Source organism: Archocentrus centrarchus, chromosome 11, assembly GCF_007364275.1.
Source record: "Archocentrus centrarchus isolate MPI-CPG fArcCen1 chromosome 11, fArcCen1, whole genome shotgun sequence".
Taxonomy (NCBI): domain Eukaryota; kingdom Metazoa; phylum Chordata; class Actinopteri; order Cichliformes; family Cichlidae; genus Archocentrus; species Archocentrus centrarchus.
The window spans coordinates 10,323,051-10,350,604 of record NC_044356.1 but is presented as its reverse complement, the minus strand read 5'-3'; the positions used below and the strand labels follow the sequence as shown (position 1 = coordinate 10,350,604).

Here is a 27,554-nt window from a genome sequence, read left to right as displayed (position 1 = left end):
GAGACGGACAAAACCTAAACATTCCTGTCAGCAAGGCTAACAAAAGTTTTTGGCTCAAAGATGGAGAAATGTAATGATTTGGGAGTGGCAGGGTAGCAGATCTGTAGAGAACAAAGTTGCTCTTGAATAAAGAAAGGCTATCACTCCATTTTGCAACGGGACAATGCATCTCCATCCTCTTTGCTTTCTGTGTAATTTGCACCTCAATAAGTGTTCAAGTTTTTCTGATATTTGGGAAAGTTTATAGTTGATGTTCAAGCTCTAGTCACAGATTTAGTACAACATAAGCCAGTTTCTTTTTTTCTTTCTTTCTTTCAGAACAGAACACAATAGGAAGTCCTTCCTGCCAGCAGCAATCACACTCATTAACGCAAACCACTAAGCAGAACGCACAGTTATATATAGTATTTATATTTATGTTGCATATATACCTCTTATATTGTGTATATAATATTCTTAGTCACATAGTATTTATATTGTGTATAAAGTAGGTCGTATTTATAGTGTTTATATTGTGTCTTTATATTAGTGTTAATTACTGGTGCTGTAACAAAGCAATTTCCTGGAAGGGAACAATAAAGTTATTTTCTTTCTTTCTTTCTTTCTTTCTTTCTTTCTTTCTTTCTTTAACCTCCTCCAGCCACAATCCCCGCCCGACGGAGAAGTCCTGATGTTGAAGCAAACGCTCTCACTAAACAGTGTCGTCAGACAAGGCGGGACATAGGCCCCAAACAGACCAATAGAAAAGCAAGAACAAGGCGATTGACATTCCTGTGACGAAAAACTGCGGGCCAGCTGTCACGGCGCGCGAAACATCAAAATTTCTATTCGGTGTGTATGGAACAGGCGGGAGGAAGATAACTTTTCCGGCTAAACGCGAACTAAATGTACATTAAAATACTGAAGTAGCTTTTGTTGCGTAACTCGTCCGCGTTTGCTGTGGCTGAGGCGATCGACGGGGTGCCGTCTGTGCTAGTTTATTGTGCAAAAACTATAACGTAAACTAAGCCAGCGGACAAAGATGAGCTCGGTCCTTTCTCAACAACAGGTCAGGCAATGCTTTGGTTTGTCAGTGACTACCTTGAACTGCTGCCTAACATTTCCAGAATCGCATATATGGTCGTGTTGGGTCTTAAAAAGTTTTTGAGAGGTGGGGGAGACCGCCAAGATCGAAAGAAACATGCTAACGGCACATTTTGTTAGCGGTAGCCACCTAGCTTGCTGGCTAAGTTAGGCTTAGCTTGCAGGAATGGTGGTTACTGTTTTGGCCTTTTAAAGAGTGTCAATTTAGCATTTTAATTTTAAATTAAAGTAAGATCCAGGGGGGCTGTTCACAGACAGCCTTCAGTGCTGCCTGAATGATAACTAGAAGCGTTCAAAGGAAGACTGGTTTGGTTTACTTGAAGGCGCCAGCACAGTCAGTGAACAACTGTTTCGCTGCCCAAGTGACACAATTGGCACCCATGCTTTGTATGGGTGCAAATCACTTTGCAAACACTTTGCACTTTGCAAAGTGATTACTCTTTCGTGTGTGTGTGTGTGTGTGTGTGTGTGTGTGTGTGTGTGTGTGTGTGTTATCAAATGCAGAATCATGTTATTTTGTGGTATTAATACGTTATGCAGTAGTTTGGAAGTGCTGCCATCTATTTGAAATTAATTCCTAGTGTCACTAGATTTCACATAAGCATTCCCACACCACACAGGTCTCACCTAAACTAAGCTCCAACCCCTGTGTGAGATTAACAGTTGATAATTAGTTTTTTCACATTAAATACCTGTTACTTCCCCTCCACCCCCCATGCAGCCACAATTCATGTGTATTATGTGCTATTGTATGCAGGCTGAGGTGCTCCCAGTTGTGGCCCAGACAGCAACAGAGAGTGATTCAGACAGCGGTATGGGCTCACCAGCAGAGGAGGTGGCTACAGACACCTCTAACAAAAGAGAAGATCGTCCAGGTAAAGCAGCATGACAATGAGTCACTCCGGCTGTGTAAATGAGGTATGCATTTATGCAGCTGCCTGTGACACTGGAGTAAGGAAAGAAACATTCTTAATTACAGTGAGCTGCCAGTCTGACCAATGAATAAAGGTTGCAGTGCTCAACAAAATGTGCCTTCAAAGTTTGCAAATTAAAAGCAAACCAGTAGCTACAAGACAGCCAATTTTATTCCAAAGAATCTCGTTTATTTTAAAAACACTAAAGGCAAAGTGTAAGTTAACTGTCAGGGGATATTTCAGTAGCTTAATAATAAAGAATTTCAATTTCAATGCTTCGTGGATTCCAATTGTTTTACATCTAATTAGAAGGGGTTATATTAGCATTTTCCTCATATTTTGGTGCCCACCAAAGAAGTTTGGGCCTTCCACCAAAGAAAAATCACCAGGACTTTGATTGCTAACAAGTTTTTATAAGAGAGATTCAATTTACTCAAGCTGTAGATTGCCAAAAATGACAGGAAAATGGATAAACTTCTGTTAAGTCAGGTAACACAGATTCTTTGCTACTGTCTTCCTTTGGCCACTCCTTGTAGGGATCACCAAAGCAGATCATCTGTCTCAATCTCACCCTATCTGTAGCATCCCTGTTCTGTCACACCAACCTTCTGCATGTCCTGTTTTACTTTCCATGAACCCCCCCCCCTTTTTTTTTTCTTCTCCTGCCTGGCAGCTCCATCTTGAACATCTTTTGTCCAATATATCCCCTATCCCTCTACACATGTCCAAACCATCTTAACTTTGTCTCCAAACCGCTCAGCCTGCAGCTTATGTGTGTAATTGCTTCCTCAGAGGCCTGTTTTGAGTTGAAAACCTCTTATTTGTAGCTGTAAAAATACAAAAAGAAATTCCAAGGGACTTTCTTTTAAATATCAGTGATATGTTAAACAAAAAAAAAGAAAATTTGAAAACTTTTTTGGTCCTTAATTGTTCAGTGTGGAGCTGAACAGATTTCATGGCTCAAAGGCAGAGACTTTGTCTTGATGCTGAAATTCATCACCTTTTAGGTTAAGCAAAAAATATGCCATTAGAATAAAATTCTATTTTAAATTTTCTCCCTTTGTACTGCAACTTATTTTATATTTTGCTGCATCACACAGAAGTCTTGTTTTGAGTTGGGTTTACCACTCTGACAGTTTCTGTTTCTAAATCAGCTGGTTTTGGTGTTTTATTTTTCAGATTCTGATGACGATGAAGACATCACAGTGCACAGGAAGCCTCACCGTAATGCCATTAGAGACAGTGACAGTGAGGAAGAGGTGGCAGCTGCAGAGAGCAGTGTACACATGGTAGAAGCACTAGTCTTATCTGCTTCCAGCGGAGCGGAAATGGAGACTGAAAAGGTAGAAGAGAAGGACAAGAGAAAGGAAAGGGGACTGCAGAAGTGCAAGAGAATAAGCCATGCTCCTGTTGATAGCGAAGACAGTGAGCTTGAGGAAGAGAAAAGTGGAGAAAAGGAGGAGCAGGAGGAGGCAGTGGTGAAGAGGCAAGAAAAATCAACAAAAGAAGTCAAGAAAAGAGAGAAGAGTCAGAGGCATCGTGAGAAAAAGGAAAAGCGCAGTAAAGCGGTGGAAAAACTGAAGAAAAAGGAGAAGTTCTCTGAAAGGGATGAGGTGAGTCCCTCACCCCCAAATAAATCAATAAAAGCCAGGATTATGATATTGAGGGAGGGCCAGCAGAGTGCACTCCACTTAAGTAGGTAAACAACCTTTTCCTGTGAATTGTGTTATGTTACAGATCCTCTGTGCTGTGTATTTCAACATCAAGTATGACACTTTACAAAGAGATCACTGTCTCAAATTATTCATGTACTTTTATTTTTATTTTTAACTGGCTTTGACTGATTCAATACATGCCATTTTTATGACCTTGTGGCCACTGAAATGCAACCTAATTCAGATAATGCTTTTCAGTGCACGTCCAGTATGTGCCTTGAGGTATTTCAAGGTGGCTTCTGACGGGAGTTTCTTATATCCTTCTAGAAAAGAGAGAAGCTTTGTCCCTCATTAGCATAATGGGGGACAAAGATGATGTTTTGGTGCCTGAGCACTGCAATGAGAATTGAACTACAGAACAATTTTTTTTAATTCATATCTTGTGCATCATGTTAAATGTTGAAATCATAATAAACAGGATAAAATTTGAATAATGCATATACAGCTAAACACAACTTTACTCCCACTTCCACAGGAAATGCCTCATCCTCGGTCCCTGAATGACAGTGGATGTCCGCTGGGAGACACAGAACTTTTTGACAACGGTCTGGGTGATGAGGAAGAAGAGTCTCTGGATGCCATCCGTGCTGCAGTCAAGCAAAAAATGAAAAAACATAAGGTGCAAAAACAATGAGAAGTTTAAAAAAGAGGCCTTTCCATATGTCTTCCAGCAGTATAAAAGCTATTTGTAATGTTTGGCCTGATTGTTTATGTCAATAACTTGAGCTTAAATTTAAATTCTTTAATTTTGATCTAACGATTTGGTTACAACGCTTTTTGAAGCTCTCTGACTCAGACAATGTTGGACATTATGTAGACAGTCCTTTTGTTTGATGTTGCTGCAGGATCCCCTCTTGAATGAAGAGGAAGATGAGGAGTCACCAGGGAAGCCCCAGCGTGCGGTATGCAACATCAAAATTGAGAAAAAAAATATATAAATAAATTCCATATACTTTAAATTGTAAACACTGTCATTGCTGCTGTATGACGTTTTCAGGAACGAAAGGCTGCACGTGCCAGCAAAGAGGCAATGAAGCAGCTCCACAGTGAGTCTCAGAGGCTGATCAGAGGTCAGTTCAAAAAAGACATTTATTTACCTCATGAAGTTTTATTGTGGGCAATAATTTGAAAAGCAGAATAATATTCTAGTCCTCTCCATACCTGCCAACACTCCTGGTTTTTCTGTATCCACCCATTTTGCTGTTTCTCTTTGGACTCTGCTCTGAATTTGCATGCCGCTCACACTTTATTATGAATAACTCAAGTAGATGCATCTTGAAGGTTTTTGTTTATTTTTATCCAAGTTGCCAGATTGTCAGTGAAGCACAGTCTACTTGTGCAATCCAACATTGCAACCCAAAATCTAATTTGAAGGGTGTGTATGCAGCTGCACTGAAAGTAGTTTGCTATCTTAAAGATTTGTTATAGTTTGAATCTGCTGGGGTCTTCCTGGGTCTTCCTGGGTCCAAAGAAGTAAATTTCACCATCAGATGGTGACTGATGGTTAACTTCTGGAATAACTCATAAGCAAAACACTGTGAAAATGCAAACAGTGTAGCTATGACCAAACTTTCATTGAACTGAATCATCTGCTGAGCTGGACAACGAGCAATAATTTCTCTGTGCAAAATGTTGTATAAATGTTGGCAGTTTAATGACTTATCTGCTACTTAAACTGCATTCTTCTGCCTTTTTAGAGGCTTCACTTGGCCTGCCCTACCACATCCCTGAGCCCAAGACCATCGACCAGTTCTTTAAGAAGAGAGTCAGGCCAGAGGGTCACGCCATGGCATTGTTGAAGTAAATACTAACACAACAAAATTTTAACACATTTTCAGGTCAGACACAAGCCATCTAAGGATAGTCACTGAACATGCTGAACATTTTGATGAATTGTACCTTTTATCACAGTAAAATGTTAAAATTTATAAAAAATCTTTCTCTTTTCAGATCTTCAAAATACTCAGAAATGATGTTGGAGGCAACATCAGCTCCTCAACCTCCTGTAAACCCACCCAGTAAACTTCCATCCACAGAGCAGGACTGTAATTCTTCTCTGGACCTCTCATCCAATCAGATACAGCCCTTACTTGAGCCAGCAGCTACCTCATCCCCGCAAAAGGAGAGCCTCAACCAGGCCGGAGAACCTTCTGTGACCTCAGATCCTGAGCAGGAGTCGGGCCCAATGCTTTACCTCTCTGAGAGTCTGCAGGAGTCGGTCACAGCTGATGCTGAAGACAAACCAGCATGTGACTCTGGGGAGGGAGCCTCAGCTGCACCCTTACCACAAAATCAAACTGCAGCAACATCTGACTCTGAAGCCCTGCAGAAAGAGCCTGTATCTGGAGCTTTGGTTGATCCTGTGGCTTCTCGGTCTCTGAGTGCTGATTCAGCTCCAGCAGAGCTCTCAGTGCAGCAGCCCACCAAGCCGAAGAAAGACAAACTGGCCAGACTAAAGGAGTTAGGACTGAACCCCCCACCTGTCGCAAAATTGTGTCCAGATGATGGAGCTTTTGTTCAGCTCGAGCCACCACAGCTCAATCCTGGTGAGTCACAGATCTTTCCTGATTTCAGCAGGAAGAGATCAAGAGTTAAGCCTGATTCAAACTAAATAATATTTTGGTCCTTTGTTATGGTCACTGTAACAAATTTGGCAATGGCAGGTTGTTTGTTTTCACAATGCGCATGATGTCACTGGCAGGCAATTTCCCAGGAAAAAAAATGTTGTTCCATTTTACCAAGCTACTCTGGCAACATCCTTCCTCTTTAATTTTTGTCATGTTTACAGCTGTACACAGCTGAGCACTTTGTGCTCATATTGGTCAACAATAAAGGTTTGGAGAGACTGGAAATAATTCTAACATGCTATCCTTACTGTCAGCTGTCCCAGATACAGGATCAGTTTCATTTTTTATTGAATTTTTTTTAAGGGCCTCGGGAATGTATTGACAGGTGTCGTGAGAAATCCGCGATTTGGTGTTTTCCTAGTACGTCAGTAGCCCCTTTGGTGTGTGTATTTGTGAAGACGTGCATGTGATCTTAACCCGTATCCAAAACCCTTCAAAATACATACCCAGCAAGCGAGGATAAAGAAACAAAACCAGGCAGTGTGCTGATTTATGTTTTGAGGACACCCCCACTCATGAGTCACCAGAATCACCAGAGTCCAAACATTATAACACATAACGGTGATGAGAACCCACATGAGCCCAGAGAAGTGGCTGCAACCTATACCAAAGGCCACAAAGCAGTGGACACCTGCGTGCTGAGCCAAAAACACGCAACAGGCTCTGCCACTGGCCAGAGCCCTCCCCAAGGCCCAACAGAGGCCAGACAGCACATCCCGAAGGATCAGCAGGATCAGTTTTAAATCCTTTATGACACATGATGTGAGATAAAAACCATGAACTGTCATGCACTCCAACCGTTTTCATTCCTGACCCAAAGTAATGCCCTATGTCTGCTGTGTCTGTGTCTGTCTCTAGTCTAGCTAAGTCAAAGAAAGCCTCATTTATCTCTCTTCTTCTTCAACTAGGTCTGGAGGCTCTGAAGGAGCGTTACCTTCGTCACATTCATGCACCCACACGCCCCCAAGGAGAGCACACTTTGCAGCTTAGCATCATTCGCAAGGACAGCACCCCATCTGGCCAAGAAGAGCTGCACACGGAGTCTCTCACTGTGACTGTCAAAGAAGGAGCAGAGGAGCCTGTGACCACCAAACCAGGTCTAGATACGTAGAAGAGTTATCATAGTTTTTTTGCTTTCAGCAGTTTTTATTTTTATATTATTGTGGATTTCTTTGAGCTTGGTCTTTTCAGTTTTGTTTTTATTTGATTATTATAATAGAATGAATTAACATAATTTATTATAATACATTTGCATTATTGTTTATCTTCCTTTTTTAAGTCTATTTTTCATTTGTATTTTAGGAAACTTTTTAAAGTTAACCATGACATTTATAAGATGTAGTCAAAAATCAGACATTTGAGATTCAGAACCTGAACCTCTTAAATCATTAACAGCAACTAAAAGCTTATTTTGGTCGAGTGACGCGAGCATTGACTGGAAATATGACGATGCTCCTGCTCCTCTGTGTAGGAGAGAAGCTGCTGACTCTGAAGCAGCGCCTGCAGCTCGCCATGGCTCGACGGAGAAAAGAGGAGAGGGCGCGCAAGGCCGAGCTAAATCGCCTAGACAACGAAGATTGTGGGGAGGACGAAGAGGAGGAGGAAGATATGACGGATGAGTCAGAGGAAGAAGAGGTACGAGGACGATTTTGTTACTCTGCACAAATTGCATCAAGCAAGTGTGAAGGGGGTAAAAGCAGAAATTTGCTGTTCTGTCTCTCAGGGTGTAGATGAGTTATTGGGAGGTGATGATGGTGAAGAAGAGGAAGGGAAGGACCATGAAGATGAGGAGGAAGAAGGCAGCGTGGCCCAGAGTATGAGGAGCCCTTCTCCCGTGACACTGATCGGACCCTCGTCAACTCCTGACCTGGTTAACACAGATGGCACTCTCATGCTGTTCCCTGGAAACTCTTCCTCGCGCACCGGGTGTGTTAGAAGTTTCTTTTTTGTGTTTGTAACTTTGCAGATTTCAGCACTTTCAGCAGCTTGTAAAATGCCAAATAATGACAGGTTTTATCATTTTTTGTTTTACTTGTTTATTTTGCTTTTCAGTGACGGTGTAAGAAGGTCTGGGCCTTCTGGACATGACAGCGGCAATAAGATAGGTGGGTAAAGTGGAAGACCTACATTCAGTTTGCTCATATTTCCTCTAAGACAGATTACTGTCTTAAAATCTTTATTTTTTTGAGAGAGAGAAATTAAAAATGCTCTGTTTTCCTCTCCCTCACATCTCCAGAAGAGGATGACTCCCTGTCCCTGGTGAAGGACAACAGCCACAACAGCAGCTTTGAGCTCACGGGGTCCATGACATCATACCAACCAGTGAATAACCAGCGTGCCACAGGAAGAAGTGTCCCCAACCCCTCCATTTTCCGCTCCCCTTCACCCTGCCTCTTCAGACCGAGCTTCCTCGGTTCTGCCTCAAAGGTGAGATGAAAAACTTTTCATCTGCTTTAATTACCGCAGCATCAGGGAGATTTCATTTGGGGTTTCAGTTTGCCTAAAACACGCCCTGGGTTAAATACGTGGATTTTTTTAGTTCAGTCAAAATGGATGAATGGATAAGGCTCAGAGAAAAATTCATCAATAAGACTGTAGATGTTTTAAAAAGATAGTATATGTACTCATATTTGCAAATAACCAAGAGTTTGTGAACAAGTGTAAAACACACACAAATGAAATCAGTGATTGAGCATTTACATTTTATGTTTCTCTCTCACGCCCCATCAGAGTTCAGGCAAACTCTCTGAGCCTTCTCTTTGCCTCCCTGTTGAAGACTCCCAAGACCTGTACGCACCTCCATCCCCCAGTGCAGATTCAGGTCCCCTGGATGGAGTCGCTTCTGGTCCTGGTCTGGCAGGTGACTCTCAGGGTCATTTTTCCCTCGAGGATGATGCTCATTCCCAGTTACTTGACGCAGATGGCTTCCTAAATGTGGGGCCGCGCCCCGGTGCACCTCCCTCACACAAGAGGCAGTTGATCTTGGACAGCCTGGATGAAAATGCAATGGATGCACACATGGGGGAGCTGTTGGGGTTATGTTCGGGTGGTTTTGGGTCAGTGAAGACCAGCTCCACAGGGGGAGAGGGGCTTGGAGCAACACAGGAGCTGCTTGGGTTGTGCTCAGGAGCCTTTCCACCAACGCAGGCTGAAGAGGAGCAGACGGACAAAAGGAAAGGAGGAGGAGGACAGGGTGAAGAGTCTGAAAATACCATGGATCAGCTGCTGGGTCTGTGTTCAGGCAAATTTCCAAGTCCAGGTAAGAGGGTGGGGACTTTCCCCTTTTTTATCCATGAGCAAATTATCAGTGATTCAAAACATTTCATCATTACTTTTTTTCTTTTTATGGCCTGTACAGTTTATGGTTTTGTTTTGCTGTAATGTTGACCATTTACACAATACTTTCTCACTTGCTGCAAATTTTAGGTTCTGCTCACACAGCTTCACCAGCACAAGACAGGTACAGTATAAATATCCTGCATATCAGAAATGTTTTGTTTTTTTAGTCTGTAAAGGTCTATTAGTTTCTGTGACAGTAGCAGCTGTTCTTGTTTCCCTCATTACCTTCATCCTGCTTTGATGGAAGGATTATAGGAATAACTGAAATATTTGTTTGGACTGTCAAGTTTTCACTGTGATTTTTCACTATTAAGTAAAAAGAAGCCAGAGGAGGGAGAGCAGCAGCAGGAAGAGGAGGATGAGGGAGAGGAAGAGGACTGCGAGTTCCGGCTCCTATCAGATGTAGAGAGTGAGCAGGTAAAAATCAAGCACAAAGTTTCATGTGGAGAGTTTTTTTTTTTTTTTTTTCCTTATGTATATTTCCCCATTGTGGGACTAATAATAAAGGTATTCGTATATAGCAACTATTAAAATGTGAAAAATTACTTGTGGGTGTAAAGGATGACAATGATGATGATGATGGAGAGGAGGAGGAGGAGGAAGATGATGATGGTGAAGAAGCAGAATCCAGTGAAGAGGAGAACAATGATGTGGAAGAGGAGGAGCTGCAGGGTGTGTTCGCACCACAGCAAGCGAAGAAAAAGAAGAAAATGTAAGTGAACACAGCACCTGTCAATGCAACTGTGTTGCATTGACAGGTGCAGGCCACTGTGCCCGAATTCTGCTGTGGGAGCATTTGTCGATGCATATATTTTTTTTTTCCAGCAGTGCCATAGGAATAAAAAGGCTCTGTATGAATAGAATTCTGCCAGGAACAGCTTTGTTTGAATAAAGCAGACCTCCTTGCTAATAAGGAAAGAAGGAAATAACACTTCACACTGTGGCCTAGCTAAGTGTGTGCAAAGTCACCACACGAAACAATATAGAAGCATATCATTTTCTAGTGACACAGGTTTGAACAGTTTCTTCCTTTCACAGGCGACTGACTGACTACGTGGACTCGGAGGCCGAGCTGTCGGGTAGTGACGTAGGCAGTGATGACGAGGACGTGGGCAGAGGGAGCGAGTACGAGGAAGAGGAGCTTCTGGAAGAGCTTCCGTCTGACGAAGAGCTGCACAACCAAGTCAACAAGATCCACATGTGAGTGAAGATGAAAATGCATTAACAATAATACAGAGGGGACCACTGGAGGAAAAACACGGAACATAAAAATTAGTCAGAAATGTAAAAAATGCATCTGTCGTTCTTAAAGGAAGCAGATTTTGGATGATGACAAACGCCGCCTGAGGCTGTACCAGGAGCGCTACCTGGCTGATGGAGACTTGCACTCTGATGGGCCTGGACGAGCTCGTCGCTTCCGCTGGAAAAATATTGGTGGGTTTACAGGATGAACGCTTAAATGCCTGGAATACCAAAGGCTAGTTTGATTGAAGCAACAGCAGTAATATAAATGCATCTTAAGGTTTTCAGCTATTTGTTTTGTAACAATTTGGCTGCAAATTAAACATGGTGTTAATGCTGTAAACACACAGGGGTTTTTTTTTTAGCATCTTACCACAAATCAGTGGATACAATATAGATTAGAAATGGACGAAGGGAAAACTAAAAAACAAAAAATCATAACTAAATTAAACGTGTAGAAATGAATGATGTTTGGCCTTTTTGATTTCCTCGGATTATCGGTGCTGGCTGTACAAATTTGTCATTTAGAGTTTTTAAATTTAATCTTTGGTCCAGATGATGATTTCAGCATGGAAAGAACTGGAGCAGAGGGCGAGGAAGACGGGGAGGATGAGGACGATGTGGACCAAGCTGAGGTCCAGAGGAGGATCGCGAGACTGGAGAGAGAACAGTGGCTCAGGGAGCAGGTGGGTTGTATAGTTTGTAGTTTTCGTGCACACACTTTAAGGAGGGCACCCTAATGCAAAAAACATACATTTGAAATGCTTCTTTTTTGAAAGCCAGTGCTCTTCTTCCTTGCTGTGTAGAGGTGAGCTGTGTGCAGCCTGTGTGCTGCTGCTGTTTGGTCTTCATTCCTTTCTCACTCTTCTCGCAGTCTGAACAGAGCGCCAAGAAGGGCGAGGATTTGGATTTGGATGCAGATGATGAGAAGATTGGAGAGGAAGACAGTCAGTTCATGAAGCTGGCCAAGAAACTGACTGCCAAGACTCTGCAGAGAAAAGGTTGGTTTGATAAAAGGTCCCAGAAGAATCCCACTTACTTAAAAACACACCCAGAAGAGCTTTTGTCCAGCATTTATTGCCACAGCTGTTTTGCATAGTAGCAAAAATAAAAGATTAAAAAAAAAGAAAAATACGAGAGTTAGGTTATGGTAGTAGTAAAGACAGTTGTTTTAGTTCAAACTTTAGGCTGAAGACAGCAAAGGCTCAATCACAATAAGAGGCCAGTCTGAGGATTTCTAGGAAACAATGAGGAATGCAGATGATTTAAAACTTAGTGTTATAACTTAAACTAAGCTTTTAAAGTGGGCATTTCATATTACCTCAAAAAGGATCATTTAAAGACCCCAAGACTGGTGTAGTTTTTTAGTTTGTTGCTGAATTTTTAAGAAATCTACTTTTTGGTCTACTGTGTTTGGATAGTTGGGTTGTGCTATATAGTTTGAGAGCTCCAGACAGAGACTGAGACATCAACATGTGTCCCAGTAAACTAAACTCGGCTACACACAGGAGAAACTGCTGCCTGCTAAACAAGCTTCCTCACAGCAGTAATTTTCTAACAACTCCAGACATTAATGTGTTCCTGAAAAAAGACATTATTAAAATTAGTAGTTACATTTTTGTTCTTTACTGGCTGCTTCACATCCTTGCATCTAAAAGACAAAGTTCTACAGTGGGATGTGTATCAGATTTAAGGGTGTTTGAACTTTTTGTACATACATTTAAACTGACCTAAATGTCATCCTTTACACCCACAAGTTTAAAATTTAAAATTGGGGGGGGCCTTCAGGAGTTCATATGTAGCAGAAATGCAAAGATCCATGATCACTGGTAAATAAACTGTGTAATTGTTTAAACCAGAGCCACCTGTGGCGCCACAACCAGAAAAGAAGACCGCAGCAGCTCTCAATCCCTTCCAGAGACCCTCTCAGGCTTCACAGGTAAGTCAAAGATCCTGTGGATACAGTTTTTAAGTTCTTTTTTTTTTTTTTTTTGAAGCAGTGTCTGTGTAATATATCGGGAATTCAACACTAATTGCCTCACATTAATTAACAATGTTGTTTACAGACGTGTTTACATCTGCTGGGTTTTAAAAATGAGAAGGAAGCTGTTTTGTGCAGCTGTTTGTTACATAGTTACTGGTTGAATCTACTACAGCAGCCTCAGTTCGAGCCCACTTAGGCCTTTTCCTGTGTGTCCCCACCCCCGTGCCTCGCACTCCCTGCTTACATGTCCACTCTGTACTGTCCTATCAAATAAAGGCTAAATGCCAAAAAATACATCTGGCTTTTAAAAATGAGTCCCCCTGCATCACTTATCATTTAAACCCCCCCAGAGTTTCTTGTGGCTTTAATCTGAGAGCAGCTCACTGATGTTGGTCAGATGTGAAGCTCATTTTCTAGTGAATATTGCTGCTGTTCATATGTTGGAATTTAAAATGTCGATGTTGGTCTTGAAGCACGAGACCCCTGTACTGGAAATATTTTGAAATGTTGCAGAATGGGGGGGTATAAGTGGATGTTTGCAATTGGCCTCAGATTTTAATCCCAAGTTCATTATATGTTGTCTGTAATTTACACAAGGCCGATGTAAGATCTGCGTTTCCACTGATTTCTTCCAGGTGAGGAGAGGTTCTCTCCTGAGTCAGCCTCAGTCCGTCCTCCAGAAGCTGGCTTCCATCTCAGAGGGAAATCCTCTGGCCCCCAGAAACAGCCGTGGATTCCTGTTCCAGACGCTCTCCCCTGAGAAGGTCGGCACATCAGATGCGCCGCAGAAACAGGTGAGTCAGAGTTATGATGCCAAAAAAGCTATTATTAAAATCTGTATTATGGGTGCACGTGACAGAAGTTCAGCGCAATGTTCAAAGAGTGCTTCACTTCACACTCCAAACCACTCAGCACACTGAACAGGCTCAGCTGTGTTATGTAAGTTAATATGACTGCAGTTTTTTTAGTCAAAACCTTTTTTATTTTTAATAATTTTGGATCAATCATGAATAAAGTTTTCCATAAATTGTCTAAAAAAACTGTTTCAAATGAGCATCTGTAGCCCTCAGTGATGCCTTCAAACTGCTTATTTAGTTTGAAAATAAAATCTAAAGATTTTTAATCACACTTAAAAAAAAAAATAAATGGAAAAAATGCCAGAGGTCAATACATGAATAAAACGACTGTTGAAATAGCTGAAAATTCTGAATATTGTAGAATTGAGATTATACTTTTAAATGAGCAGAACCAGAGCTGACCTCCAAGTCTCACTGAACAAAAGAAACTCAAATGTTAAAGTTCGCCTGAGCTCCTCCTGATCACAGGTGGATTGATCGAGGACACTGAACTCTGTAAGCTGCCACCGATGGACAGGTTACTGTGTTCAGTGGAAGCTCTGTCTCCATCCATTCAGACTCCTGGGACTGCTTAAATGGATGAAAGGGAGACAGAATTAAAGCATTTATCCAATTTATGTATAAAAGTGCTAGAATAAGTGGTAGTCTTTTACCATAATTCACATCTCCAGTATGATGTACTCGGTATCTCGTGCTCTTATGTGGCGTTGCTGCAAAAACGACAAACCCTGGAATCCAATCCCGTCCAGTGCGACCAATTAATGAGCATCCTCATCTAGCTGATGAATATTCTGCCTGGCATCGTGGATCGGTGGCCCACAGCAACAGCATGCAGTGACCCTCACTGCTAATTTGTTAAACAATGGAGACCGCAGTCCGCAGTGCCCTCTGGCTTCATTCAGTTCGGTCTCAAAATGAAAAATAAGGCTTGGATTGTTCTTAGGAGTTATTAAGTCCTTAAATCCATCTTTAACCTTTCTTAAAGGCTGCAGACGCAGCAGAGGACTTTTGTGTTGTTTTTCTTGCACTGTGATATCTTGTAAACCATGAAAGTCACATGACCTCTAGTAGATGCCTTTCTCATGAGTCATTTGTGACTCCAGAAGGATGTTAGGTGGCATTCCCTTAAATGGGTTCCAGCTGGTAGAAAATTAGTTAAATCTGAAGATTTTTAGATGTGCTTTATGTTCAAATAGCGAGCAAGAAGTGATGAAGCATGAAATATTGTGCTTTTTTGTTTTGAGGGTAGCTCTGGTAACACAACTAATTACAACAATAACAAAGATGGTGGTCTATCTACAAATTTAGTTTTTAATTTAAATGAGTTCTTTTATTACAGTGGTTCAGAAATTTATTCTGGCATGCCCAATTTTAGTAATCAAGAAAACTTCACACCCCACTGATTTTATCACTTATCCAAAAATAGAAAGATCCACTAAATTTCCATAATATCACCAGCAAAATGTTGTTTGTTTATTTTCCCTTCATAAATTAAATTCAAAATAAATTCCGTCTGCCCTCCACGACCCACATTATCAGAACCACTCCTGTATTTGCTGTAAGGATGCTAAAGAAGTTCTTATTTAACCTTTAGAGTCACTGTTTTCCCCTCTCAGAATGGGCCTTTGGGGAGTGCCTGCATAGATGAGCTCAATCAGTTCCCACACAGTAAAAGCGATGAGTCTGTGTTAACTTATTTGGCAGAAATCTATATGGTTGATAAACAGAGATGTCAGCCACAGTTTAAACCCCAGTTAATAAAACTGGCTGCAAAAATGTGGTAAAATGCTGGTTTTTCAGTCGGCTCTACCTTAAAAATCTTTTGGAGAGGCCGCCAGAGGTTTAGATCGATGGATACGTTTACCTGTATCCTGTAGGTAAACTGGATTGCAGCAGAAATCCGTGACATTTCTATACATCAGTATAAAATAAATGCAGACACTTTCAGTTTTCATGTTAGGGATGTTTTGGTCAGACCACCTCTGCAACCCGTGTGTCGCCCATGTTTAGAAATTTGATGGCTTAACAAATGAGATGGTTTGGATCAGTTTTTTGTGAACAAAGGAGGCGACAGGACCGTGCAGATGGCAACAGTTTAACACTAAAGTGTTTATCTTGCTCCTGACACGGTCCCTATAAATGGATTTCAGCCTCAGGAATCCAGTTCCCAACAATTTGTACCTTTTCACCAGGCGTTCAAAACATTTCATGACCAGTGATGTAAGCGCGACTGGTCTCAAGTATTTGGGGCTTGAAGGTCTAGGGGGATGTCGAAACAGGAACAATTATGGATGCTTTCCATATATTTGCTATTGCGCGACAGTTAAAGAAGATCTAAAATGTTAGTAAAACCTGGTGTTTTTAAATCTTAGTGTCTTGTGTACAGGACTGACTGTGCCTGCACTGAAAAAACTAAATCACACTGGTCTTCACTCAGTCTGATTTCCTAACTTTGTCTGCTTGTGTCTTTTGGCAAGGTCTCGCTCTTCTAAAATAAGCACAGAAACAAAATATTTTCCACAGAGCTTGGGGCTTCTGCTGAGAGTCATGTGAATGTGATGAATTCATGGTTTCTGGTGTGTTCTACATATTGGACACTAGGTGGAGGCAAAGTCCACACTTCCCACAGCAGATTAAAGACTGCGTTTTACACTGTGGGTCCCAGTGTATATGCTTTCCTTGGTCAGTATTTGTTTTATTTTGTACAGCAGTGTTGTAAAAAGGCTTCAACTTGCATTTCTTCCTCAGACAATGAAGAAGAGAGGGCAGCTGGAAGCGGCGAATCCAGCTGCAAAGAGGGTCTGCCGGGACAGCAAACCTGCAGGACAGACCAAAGGCTCTCAGAGGAGCATCTTCAACTTCCTGGACCACTGATGATGCCGCACACTAACTGAATGAAGATGATCAGCAGGCTGGGAGTCCGGGTTTCTCTTCCAGCTGTTTCAGACTGGGAAAAGCAAAGCCAGTGGCAAACCTCTGGGTGACTGCAGGATTATGAGAGGTCTTCCCATCTGTGCCCATTTTGTGGTTGAGCATAAAGCACCAACTAAACACACCTGAAGATTCTGTTAGTGTTTACTTGATGAGCCCTTGACTTGCACACTTACTGGTCATTAGCTCAGCTCGTGTGTCTAAATTTCAAATCCGTTATACAATCAGCAGCATTCATCTGATCTGACTTGACCTAATTTGGGCCACTTGATTGAGGTCCGTCTAGAAATGTTTTATCATGTACATATGAATTTTTTTAATAGGTAGAGAGTTTTATTTGTATGATGTCTTAAATGTATTTGTTTTACAGTGTAAATAAAATATTTTAAGAAATAATTCTTATTCTAGTGTTTTGAAGGTCCTGAGAATATGAAATTAATATATTTGGGACAATGGGTGAGAGGTTCTGTCATTAGCCATAAAATATACATGAAACAAAAAGGCCAAATTTAAAAGTTCCACAGGTAAACTTACACTGAGTGTCAGGTTCATGGTAGTGCAGTGATTAGCACTGTTGCTTTGCACCATGAAGGGGGCAGAGTTTGAACCTCCTGGTCAGCTGGGGCCTTTCTGTGTGGGGCTGCATGCTGTGCCTCAGGGGGTTTCCTCCCACAGTCCAAAGATGTGCGTGTTAGATTAACTGAGGATTCTAAATAGACCGTAGGTGTGGCTGTGCGCTTGTTTCTCTGTGTGGTTAGCCCATTTGTCCAGGTTGTATTCCCATATAACAGCTGGGATAGGCTCCAGCCCTGCTGAGACCGGCCCCCAGTTTTAAAGCTTTTGGGGAATTTACAAATTTGAGGAGCCAATTCTGCCTTTTTTTTTTTTTTTTTTTTTTTAGAACTATTTTCATAAATGATTATTGAACAGCTGCTACAAGATGTTGCAATAATTTCCTTCAGAAGAAAATCACTGGGGTGGGGGGGGGGCATAATGTGTGTGGCAGCTAAACATTGGTGAACTCCTTGATGAAGCCCCTCCAGTGCCCACTAACATCAGTGCCAACAACTTTGGACCAATCAGCTTTATTGTGGCAAGCTGGTACCAGCTTTTCTAAGTTATTATTAGTGGGAGGCATGAAGCCAGCTGTAAGCAGACACTGGCTCTGCATCAGTGGAAAAGGATAAGAGATGCTTCTATGTTCACTTTTTTTTTTTTCTTCCTTCCCTACTTTGTGTTTGCAATTTGCATTTCTGTCTCTTGTGCTACATAAGTTGCTAGTAGGACTTGTCTGGGTTTACATATTGCCTATAAAGATGGTTATATTGTTTCATCATTATTTAAATTGCACTCATGGACAGCGTAGATGCAAGATTTTGTTTTTTTTTTTTTTGTTTTTGTTTTTTTTTTACTCATAACTACCTAAAAACAGGAGTTAATGTCCGAGTCTCTGTCATCGTGTGAAAGCACTGAAGTGAGCTGTGTGTAAAAAGTCTTTTCTGCTTTATTAAACTCTCAATTTTGGCAGCAACTGCTTTCCTCAAATATTCAAATCCATTAAAGTCAAACTAAGAGGTGTGGGGCATATATAGGTGTCTGCATGTCACCTGTCTCTGGCAGATTTCCACCCTTTCAAGGACTCTTTTGACTCTTCTTTTCACTTTTTCCCCCTATTTTAAAGCATAATTGCAGTTTAGAGACTAATGATTTGGTAAGTGGCTAATAATAGGCTGGCATTAAAAGGATGGTCTTCTAACGAGCCCTTTCATGTCTCTCCATCTCATTAGTAGCCACAGTGATTAGCAGAAGGTCCTGGGGTTAGTATCGGGCACAGGAGGCCCCATTACACATCATTAGGGGCCAACGCCAGGAGGGTCTGGAACGAGCCCCATGGAGGGCCCCGCCTGTAGAGCGCTGCTGTACCTGCAGGCAGGCTGGCTTAATCCTGGTGGTGTTATGGCAGAGAATACGCTCTTTTTTTTTTTGTTTTTTGTTTTTTTTTTTTTAGCCTTTGTCAAAACATTAATGTAAAGGGCAGAGAATCGTTGGATATATTTTCAGCACTGAGCCGCATCTCTCATCATTTCCGTGCCATTTATATGCAATTAACTGACATAAAGACTTGATTCTAAGTCCTGGGGCCTGATGAGCAGGGTCAAGAAATCAATTTTAATTAGAATTTAATAGGAATAATGTCTGCGAGTCTTTTCTTCTTTGTGCATCAACACCATAGCCTCTTCTCCAAACTGAATTTCACAACTTTGTTTAACCCCCGAGAGGGAATTACGAGGTCAGCACAGTGAAGCCAACCCCCCCACCCCACCCCCACCCACCCAGCCTGAACTCCACATTCACTTTACACTTGAAAGAGGAGGAAGGTTATATGTTTTGGCATCGAGGCCCAGCTTCTAAATATCTAGAGGACACGGATCTGGTGTTATTCAGATTATGAGGAGGAGAGAGGGAAGAGGGTGGAATAATTGAAGAGAAACATGAGCTGTAGCACCCAAGGGTGTGTGTGCTTGTGTCAGCACTGCATGTGTATGTGCGTATACTCATATTTAAAATAAAAGTGTATAATTAGAGTGCAAAGCGACCTCTGTACTGGATTAGCGGTTCAATTTAGCACCTCTTGGGTGATTTGGCTGATTTTTAAAGAGTGCTGGCTGTGAGCTGGAGGTCCAGCAAGCTTCTCTTTGCAGATTCTCTGCGCATCTCAGCACCAGGGATCTGACAGTGTAGCCCACGGGTGCTGCCGGCCGCCCTCGGCCACTGTCACAGCCGAGACTGGTGCCGGAGCAGATGTGGAGCTGAACTGAGGGAAGTGGGTCATGGTGCTGCAGGCTGTATACAATTCAAACAAGGCCTTATTATGCACAAGGTAAGTCATGCTCCTTTTTTTACTCTTTCCGTGTGTGTGTCAAAGGGAGGCAGGGCTGCTGTGTTAACATTACAATAATCTTTCTTCCCCCAGGAGGCCTTGCAGACGACCCTCAGTCCGCCGAGTTCAGTCTATCTCTCTTTCCATCAGTGTCCTCTGTAGTTGTCTTTTGTAACTTGGGTTTTTCTTTCTTTTCGAGAGGGGGAGATGGAAGGAGAGATGATTTTGCGTGTGACGGGGCCTTGGGCGGACGGCTGTGTTTGATGTATTTTTTATGTGCTTAGGCTACTGGTGAACGATGGGGAGGGCGAGGAATGGGGAGGGAGGGAGAGAGGATGCCTGGAGCTGATGCACTTGAATGGGGATGTTGTTGAAGGAGAAAAGGGAGGGAGGAAAGAGATAGAAGTGTGTGTGTGTGTGTGTGTGTGTGTGTGTGTGTGTGTGTGTGTGTGTGTGTGTGTAGTGGAGGGAGGGAGGGAGGTTCAGTTTTTTATTTCTGCCGCCAGCAACATTATGTCAGGGGGATGAGTGCAGGGAGGAGAGAGACAGCAAACACTTGTTAAGTCTGTCTGATGTAGCCTCTCTATACCAGACACACACCTCCAGAAAACACACTTCCACAGACACACACACACACTCGGCCTCTCTCACACAGAGATACCACTGCCATGCCCCTCTGATCTGACAGTCCCAAAAAACATTCAGTCACCAGCTTGGAGAAACATCACATTGCAACAAATCCTGCAGTCCTTCCTCTTGTGCCTCTGTTGCATTCTCAGGAACATTTTGGATGCTTTAAACACACCTGAGACCATAGATGACGAGCCATATTGTGATTAAACATCACAATATGGTTCCTAACATCTGGTTCCCAACATCCTCTGTTAGGTTTATATAATATGCACTCTCACCAGCTTGATGATGATGGTGCATTCAGTGACTAACTGGAAGAGTCTGGATTTACAGTTTGTCCTCAAATTGATGTGTTAGAATCAGGAAAAATGGGTGAGTGTAAAGATAAGGGCCAATTGTGATGGCTAGACGACTGGGGCAGAGCATCTCCCAAACTGTAGCTCTTATAGGGTGTTCCCGGTCTGCAGGGGTCAGTATCTGTCAAAGGTGGTCCAAGGAAGGAACAGTGATGAACCAGCAAGCCGGCGGACACAGTGTGATGCTCTGGGCATAACACCTACCTAAGCATTGCTGCAGACCGTGTACACCCTTTCATGGAAATGGTATTCCCTGATGGATGTGGGCTCTTTCAGCAGGACATTGCTCCCTGCCACACAGCAAAAATGGTTCAGGAAAGGCACAACAATGAGTTTGAGGTGTTGACTTGGTTTCCAAATTCCCCAGATCTCAGTCCAGTTGAGGATCTGTGGAATGTGCTGGACAAACAAGTCTGATCCATTGATTGCAATTTACAGGAATTTAAGGATCTAGTGGAGTCCATGTCTTGATGAGTCAGGATCATTTTGGCTGCAAAATGGGGACAAACACAATATCTGACGTGTGGTCATAATGTTATGCCTGATCAGTGTATGCAAGACCTTCCTTGAAAAAGACGTGATCAGGAATGGAGGAAATGTTGCACTAAAACCTGCATATACCTTTCTCCATTGATGGTGCCTTTCTAGATGGGCAAGCTGCCAATACCATAGGCACCAATACACCCCATACTATCAGAGATGCAGGCTTTTGAGCTGAGCACTGATGACAAGCGGGATGGCCTCGCTCCTCTTTAGTCTGGAGGATGCTGCATCCATAGTTTCCAGAGTTTCAACTTTGCCTCAGTCCATTTTTAATGCGCTTTGGCCCAACGAAGACCACAGCGTTTCTGGATCATGTTCACATATGGTTTCATAATAGAGCTTTAACCCCCATTTGTGGATGGAACGGAGAACTGTGTTCACAGACAATGATTTCTGGAAGTGTCCCTGAGGCCATGCGGTGATTTCCACGACAGAATCATACCTGCTTCTAATGCGGTGCTGCCTGAGGGCTCGAATCCAGATTCTCTGAATAGTTTGATATTATGTGCTGCAGATGATGAGATACTCAAAGTCTTCTCAATTTTACATTGAGGAACATTATTCTAAAATTATTCCACAATTTGCGACACAGTTTTTTTTGTTTTTTGTTTTTGCAGGTTGGTGAACCTCGGCCCATCTTTACTTCTGAGAAACTCTCTAAGAAACTCTTTTTACACCCAATCATGTTTCTGACCTGTTGCCTGTTAACCTAACTGGTTACTCGAGCTGTTTCTTTTCAGTTTTTTGTCAGCCCCATCCCAGTGGGACCTGTTGCTGCCATCAAACAAACTGAGTGAGCATTTTTCAGGAAATAGTAAATTGTTTCAGTTTATACCTTTGGCATGTTTTCTGTCTTTAATTTTGGGAACTGGGGTTGTATATGTAAAATCTATTAAGTAGTAAAACATCAGTGCACTTCAGACTAAAACACAAGTACAGTCCTTGAGTAAATGTTCCTTATCTATTCCTGGTTACAAATCTAATAAATTTTGATGGTCTTTAACTGTTTCTCCTTTAATGATTTTTATAAACCTGTTACAGACTGAAGAGTTTATTTTTCTTTCTTTTTTTACACAATTACAAACTAAAATCTCTCATTTTCAAAGGAATCCACAAGTATTTTAAATATTTTGGCAAAAGGAAGTAGGTGGACACATCACTTCCCTCTCTGAGTGTGGTAAGTCTTTTATTTGCAGAGTCATTCTTAACAAACTTACCTTTATTTATCACCACTTGTAAGACATAAGGGATACAGTACATAATTGCCTTTGAGATCCCATTTATGAATAGAGAACAGGGACAAACTGTGTTCTCCTATTATGGACCTCAAAGGTGGAACAGGCTTCGCATGTATGTCAGCCTAGAACAGTTTAAAGCATCTGATGGGTGATGCTTTTATTTAAGTGTGGATATGAAAAGCGTTTGCTCCATAGTTTGGAAATGATTTCAATATAAATAGGAGTGTTTCTGAGAATTTAGACCTGCTCTTAAATAAACAATAAACGCAGCTGACAGACTTTCTGTTCTCACATTGTTTCATTCTCCACGGTTTCCTTTTTCCTTCAGTCCCAGCCCAGTTTAGGAAATGGTTTTAGTCACCCAGCGCTTTTTTTTTTCCTCCTTCCCACAACCACCGCGGGAGGCTGAGAGGAGGAGGAGGAGGAGAGAGGAAGAGGAAGATAAACATCACATAGAGGAGGGGGAAAAAATTGGGAGGGCGCAGTGTCCAGCTTCTCTGTCGAGCAGCAAACCGGCAAAATAGGTAAGAAAAAACTGGCACCTCGTGCAAATAGATTCACATGTCTGAGTTATGCAAGCGGTAAAAGAGAGATGAGAGGAAGGCTCTGAGGTTGTTTTATATGAGAAGGGCTAGAGAGGAGACAGCACAGATATGGGGTGAGCGTTACATAACGCAGCGCAGATTAAATATGCCTGCTTTTCCCCCTGAATTTCTGACTGTTTTTTTTTTTTTTACGTTAGGATAAAACATTAAGGCTTTTTTGCACTTTAGTAAAGGGCAGTGCTTGGATTACGAAGCAGAACTGTCGTGTTCAGGGTTTCTTAACCTGATATTCTTCAATAAGCCATAAAATGCAGCCACCGAGCGCCATTGGTCGCCTTTTTTACGTTTTCTGCCGCCGTCCGTGCAGAGCCCGGCGTCCTCATTTAACGATTACAAACATCCACCCAGCAGCAGGACTGCTTAGGTATTATTTTCCTTTATTTTCATCACGTTGGTCGCAGCGTTCTCGGGGGTTTTGCATGGCGGAGAAACATTCACAGCACTTAGAATTAGGTCAATATTTATTCGATTATTTTGCATTTCACGCATCGGCTCTGCACCTGGAAACGTGTCGATTTCGGACGGATTGTCCTCGTTTCTCTCGTCGTGATAGTCGAGCGTCAGGATGCGCCTGCTGCGGGCGCGCACGCCACAGAACCGCCATCGCTGTCCTTCAGCACCACGTGAACGCGCGTGCATAGGAAGAGGAGAGAGGTCTGATTGACAGCAGCCTGAAGTCAGGATTAGAGAGATTTCCATTCTGAGGAGACATGTAAATATTTGACGCTAATAGAAATGGAGTGTGCAGACCAGCCTGTAGTTATAGACATTATAAACAAGGAGTTCTGTGTGTGTGTGTGTGTGTGTGTGTGTGTGTGTGTGTGTGTGTGTGTGTGTGTGTGTGTGTGTGTGTGTGTGTGTGTGTGTGTGTGTGTGTGTGAGAGAGAGAGAGAGAGAGAGAGAGCTCTAGTGGGCTGGGCATGTTGATTTTGTTATTTTGTGGCTTTAGCTCATGACTGCATCCTTTCACCCATTAATGAACTATTCTTTGCTGTTTTTGGGGGGATGACAAGTTTGACACACTGTGAAGCCCCGTTACATAAATGTGACTCTCTTCTGTTAGAGCGCATCATTTCACATTTTTCGATACAACTTCTACTTGATGTTCTGTGCCATTTCTTTATTACACAAAGATGTTTCTCTGCAAAAGTCTCTTTTTTAAATTTATTGTATATGTTTAGATGCTGCAGTCTGAAGCTATAAGCTCTAAAATCTGAGGAAGTATTCATTGTCAGCCCTTTGTACATGACTTGTGTATCAAGAGTAAGTCTAAAGTCGAGTAGAATGCAAGTAGAGTTTCATCTTGTATCTACATTTTTGACTCCAGGAAGTCGAGAAACATTTAAACTGATGGTACATACAGGAAAATGTCTGGCAGTGATGTGTGTAAAGGTTATTTGAAGTAAAGAATTGCTCCTACCTGTGCTTTGATGTTATGTTCCTTCTCATTTCAGTGAGAATCAGTCGAGGTCAGTGATGCTTCATCATCAGGACCAGCCTCTGAACTCTGCCTACGGAGGCTCCAACAATAGTTCCTCATTCCAAAACAGGAAGTGTGACAAAGACGGCAACTTCAACTTCCTGCCGGGCAAGGATGATGAGGGCTACACAGGCAATGGAGAAGGAGGAGGCAGCAGCGGAGGCGAAGGAGGAGATGAGAACCGAAATCAGGTGCGTCCCCGTAACTTGGGCCCGTTGGGGCATGACCCTCAGAACTCAGGGGTTCTGTCACCACGCTCCCGCCTGGCCTGCTGGAGCCGCCTTGAGCCTCTGCCTGAAATCGAGAGTGGGGATGATGGTTATGGTCGAGTGCCCCCTGATGGAGCAGAGGAAAGGAGGATGGAGGAAGAGGAGGGAAGGATGATGATGAGCCAGGATGATGAAAAGCAGAGAGAGAAGAGGGAGAAGCAGAGGAGGAAGGGCAGCACAGAGTTCAGAGGAAGGCAGGAAGAGGATTATGATGCAATGCTGGACAACGGCGACGAATGGGGAGACAGCGACTCAGAGTCTGAGTACAGCTACCGGTCTGGCGGCAGCATGTCCTCCCTCAACATGGAAAGTGGAGGAGATGGGATGCTCATGGGAGGCTGGGACCGCATCGGAGTCGGGGAGCCAAAATCGAACCAGGAGGAAAGTGGTCCAGCAGGAAACAGAGAACCAGCTGCAAGACAAAGAAGCTTCAGCCGCAAGTCCCTCACAAAAACCACCCTGGGAAATCTGGAGGAAGGAGTAGAAGACCAAGATGATGATGATGATCAGTCCTCAGACTCAGACGGTGAGATGCCAGAGCTGATGGACACCGTGTGGACGCTGCGGGACCGTGAGCGCTTCAAGGCTCAGGAGATGGAGAAACACCAGGTGCAGCTGACCATGTACCGCCGCCTGGCGCTGATCCGCTGGGTCCGCACCCTTCAGGGCCGTGTGCAGGAGCAGCAGAACCGCCTGCAGTCCAGCTTTGACGTCATCCTCACTCACAGGAAGGAGCTGCTGCGAATGGGCGCTGCCACTGCCATAGCCAACACCGCTCCTGCCGCTGCTGTCAGCCAATCGTGAGAAGGGATGAGAGAAGCTGAAACAGGTGGTTAAAAACTGCACATTTGCTCAGATATTTCCCCTGGAAAAAGGGCAATTTCCCATCATCCTGAAGGGCACTTTTAAGCTTTATGTTGCTGATTGTTGGTCCTCTTCCTTGTTTTCTCACCCATAGCATCAGTTAATGTGTCAGACTCATCTTTAGTCAGCTGAAGGCTGGATTAAACTTCAGCTTCTACACCAAACCAAAATCTCACTTGACTTAGGATGTATTCTGATTAAAGCAATGACTATATGAACTCTCGAGTGTGACTATAATATGGTGTTTATGCCAAACATGTCCTACATGGTGTTCTTGTTTGTCTTGACCTCTGTGTAAAAAAGGAAAAAAAATCATTGTTGGAAAACGTCCCTATCTTAAAGGTAATTTATACCATGAGATGCTGTACATAATTATGATAGAGTAAAAGAATAAAGTATGCTTATATCTTACATTTTGTGTGGATGTTTTTTTTTTTTTTTATGTAACTTAATCTTGATTGATCACATTTTTAAAAGACGCATCTGAGAGAAAGACTCCACTTTGAGAACACAGAGGCTTCTTTTGATTCCTGAAGAACATTTTAAGGAGCCCTCCCTCACAACAGATATGACTAAAGAAGGCCAGTTTTTATCTTCTATAGCTGTACTTGCTGCTCTGGGAGCTTTGGGCCAATGGCCTTTGAGCTCACAATTGCCTCTTTGTCAGCTGAACAAAGTTGTTTTGTATCTGCTCATCACACGGGGCTGAGAGTGTGTGTTCTGCAGGGAGTGTGATAGCCGTGTGAGGGCTCAAGCCTCAATCTTTATGGGCAGGGCTGCTGCCGCAGGCACTCTGAGATCTTCTCACCTCTTTCCACGTGTGCGTGTGTGCGTGTGTGTGTGTGTGTGTGTGTGTGTGTGTGTGTGTGTGTGTGTGTGTGTGTGTGTGTGTGTTCAGAAAGATACCAGCCGTGCTGCCACCCTATAATCTCTGTCCTGAGCCAGTCGTGGGGAGGCGCTGGATGCCCTCGGGGAGCTTCTGTCTGCGCCCCGGGCCGCTGCAGGTCCTATCCGGCCGCGGTGAACAGACGCCGGTCCGGTTGCGCGCAGGAGCCAAACCCCGGGGCAAGTTTGGGATAATCCCTAGCTATGCCTCCTAACCAATTCCCGTTTATTTATTTTTTTTAAGCTTATCGCATTTCTTGGACGCGCAGGCACCGCACAGAAAGTCTGAGTCTATTTCCATATTGATCCCCCGTTCGCTGTGTTTGCGAGGCGACAAATCTGAGCGGATAACATGTTTACACCACAACACTGACTTGTATACAACGTGATATAGAAAACATCCTCTAAAAAAGGACATCTAGGAACAAACGTGCCTTTGATGACGATTCTGTAAACCACCGAGACGTGATTTCAAGGTAGTTAGAGATTATAAATGAGCTGAAACAAAGCTGGAGATAAATGAAGCTGCAGGGGCACGAAGCAAAAACACTGACTGATCAGTTTTACCTCGGGATAAAGGAGTGTTCCAGTATCTTAAGTGCATGTGACAATATTTTAGATGGGTAATTCAGTACCACAATATCCGCTGGTGCTAAGCTTATTAACTGTTTCCTCCAGCCAATGCCATTAAAAAAGTCAACCAGCAGAAATTTCGTGTAGAGGAAAATATAACTGTTGTCTTTATTAATTATAATAAATTACTTACGGAGCGTTCATAAATGAATTCGAAGCAATAATCAGAAAAAAAACCTGGTTTATCTGTTTATAACGTTTCCAAAACAATTTTAAAAAAAATATTTTAAAATATTTAATGATGGTATTTTAAACAGCATCTTAACGAATTTCTCACAGTATACGTTTAAAAAGACTTTATACTATGCGTAATATTTCACGTTAACATGCAATTATGACACTTTTTAATGTTAAACTGCTAATGATTGAACGTTTCTAACAAACAGATTTTGACCTGGATGTTCTTATCCAGCCTTTTCCCCTGAGTTCAGAGGTCAAACTGTCCCATGGGGCCTCCCTGTTTAGCTAAAGAAGT

At 42.7% G+C, this 27,554-nt stretch overlaps 2 protein-coding genes across 5 annotated transcripts; both read left to right on the top strand.

Moving 5' to 3' along the window:
* Window positions 1-706: 706 nt before the first annotated feature.
* clspn (claspin) lies at window positions 707-17,056 on the top strand. 2 transcript variants are annotated; one of them, XM_030741212.1, is made up of 24 exons: window positions 707-831; window positions 1,841-1,958; window positions 3,177-3,610; window positions 4,188-4,331; window positions 4,558-4,614; window positions 4,710-4,782; window positions 5,410-5,512; window positions 5,663-6,258; window positions 7,248-7,436; window positions 7,811-7,974; window positions 8,063-8,265; window positions 8,392-8,444; window positions 8,576-8,766; window positions 9,070-9,598; window positions 9,766-9,799; window positions 9,993-10,095; window positions 10,239-10,390; window positions 10,717-10,878; window positions 10,991-11,112; window positions 11,476-11,606; window positions 11,795-11,921; window positions 12,780-12,859; window positions 13,540-13,698; window positions 16,510-17,056. In XM_030741212.1, the coding sequence occupies exons 2-24, from the start codon at window positions 1,898-1,900 to the stop codon at window positions 16,633-16,635; spliced, it is 3,993 nt and encodes a 1,330-aa protein (XP_030597072.1). In that variant the 5' UTR covers window positions 707-831; window positions 1,841-1,897; the 3' UTR covers window positions 16,636-17,056. The 2 variants fall into 2 exon arrangements, with proteins under 2 accessions (XP_030597072.1, XP_030597071.1); XM_030741211.1 differs by having other exon boundaries at window positions 808-1,048.
* Window positions 17,057-22,758: 5,702 nt separating this feature from the next.
* On the top strand, window positions 22,759-25,588 carry c19h1orf216 (chromosome 19 C1orf216 homolog). Of its 3 annotated transcripts, none has more exons than XM_030740818.1 (2): window positions 22,759-22,867; window positions 24,403-25,588. In XM_030740818.1, exon 2 carries the CDS (start codon window positions 24,425-24,427, stop codon window positions 25,499-25,501), a length of 1,077 nt encoding a protein of 358 aa, XP_030596678.1. In that variant the 5' UTR covers window positions 22,759-22,867; window positions 24,403-24,424; the 3' UTR covers window positions 25,502-25,588. The 3 variants fall into 3 exon arrangements, with proteins under 3 accessions (XP_030596678.1, XP_030596677.1, XP_030596675.1); XM_030740817.1 differs by lacking the exon at window positions 22,759-22,867 and adding an exon at window positions 22,898-23,001; XM_030740815.1 differs by lacking the exon at window positions 22,759-22,867 and adding an exon at window positions 23,072-23,312.
* Window positions 25,589-27,554: the final 1,966 nt, after the last annotated feature.

What these genes read in the sequence shown, in the direction of transcription:
- clspn (XM_030741211.1), top strand. Translation starts at nt 1,022, where the DNA reads ATGAGCTCGGTCCTTTCTCAACAACAG. An exon ending in CGGTCCTTTCTCAACAACAG is followed by an intron (nt 1,049 to 1,840) that starts GTCAGGCAATGC and finishes TATTGTATGCAG; the next exon opens with GCTGAGGTGCTCCCAGTTGT. An exon ending in CAGGGAAGCCCCAGCGTGCG is followed by an intron (nt 4,615 to 4,709) that starts GTATGCAACATC and finishes TGACGTTTTCAG; the next exon opens with GAACGAAAGGCTGCACGTGC.
- c19h1orf216 (XM_030740815.1), top strand. Translation starts at nt 23,197, where the DNA reads ATGCAGCCACCGAGCGCCATTGGTCGCCTTTTTTACGTTTTCTGCCGC. An exon ending in CCAGCAGCAGGACTGCTTAG is followed by an intron (nt 23,313 to 24,402) that starts GTATTATTTTCC and finishes TTCTCATTTCAG; the next exon opens with TGAGAATCAGTCGAGGTCAG.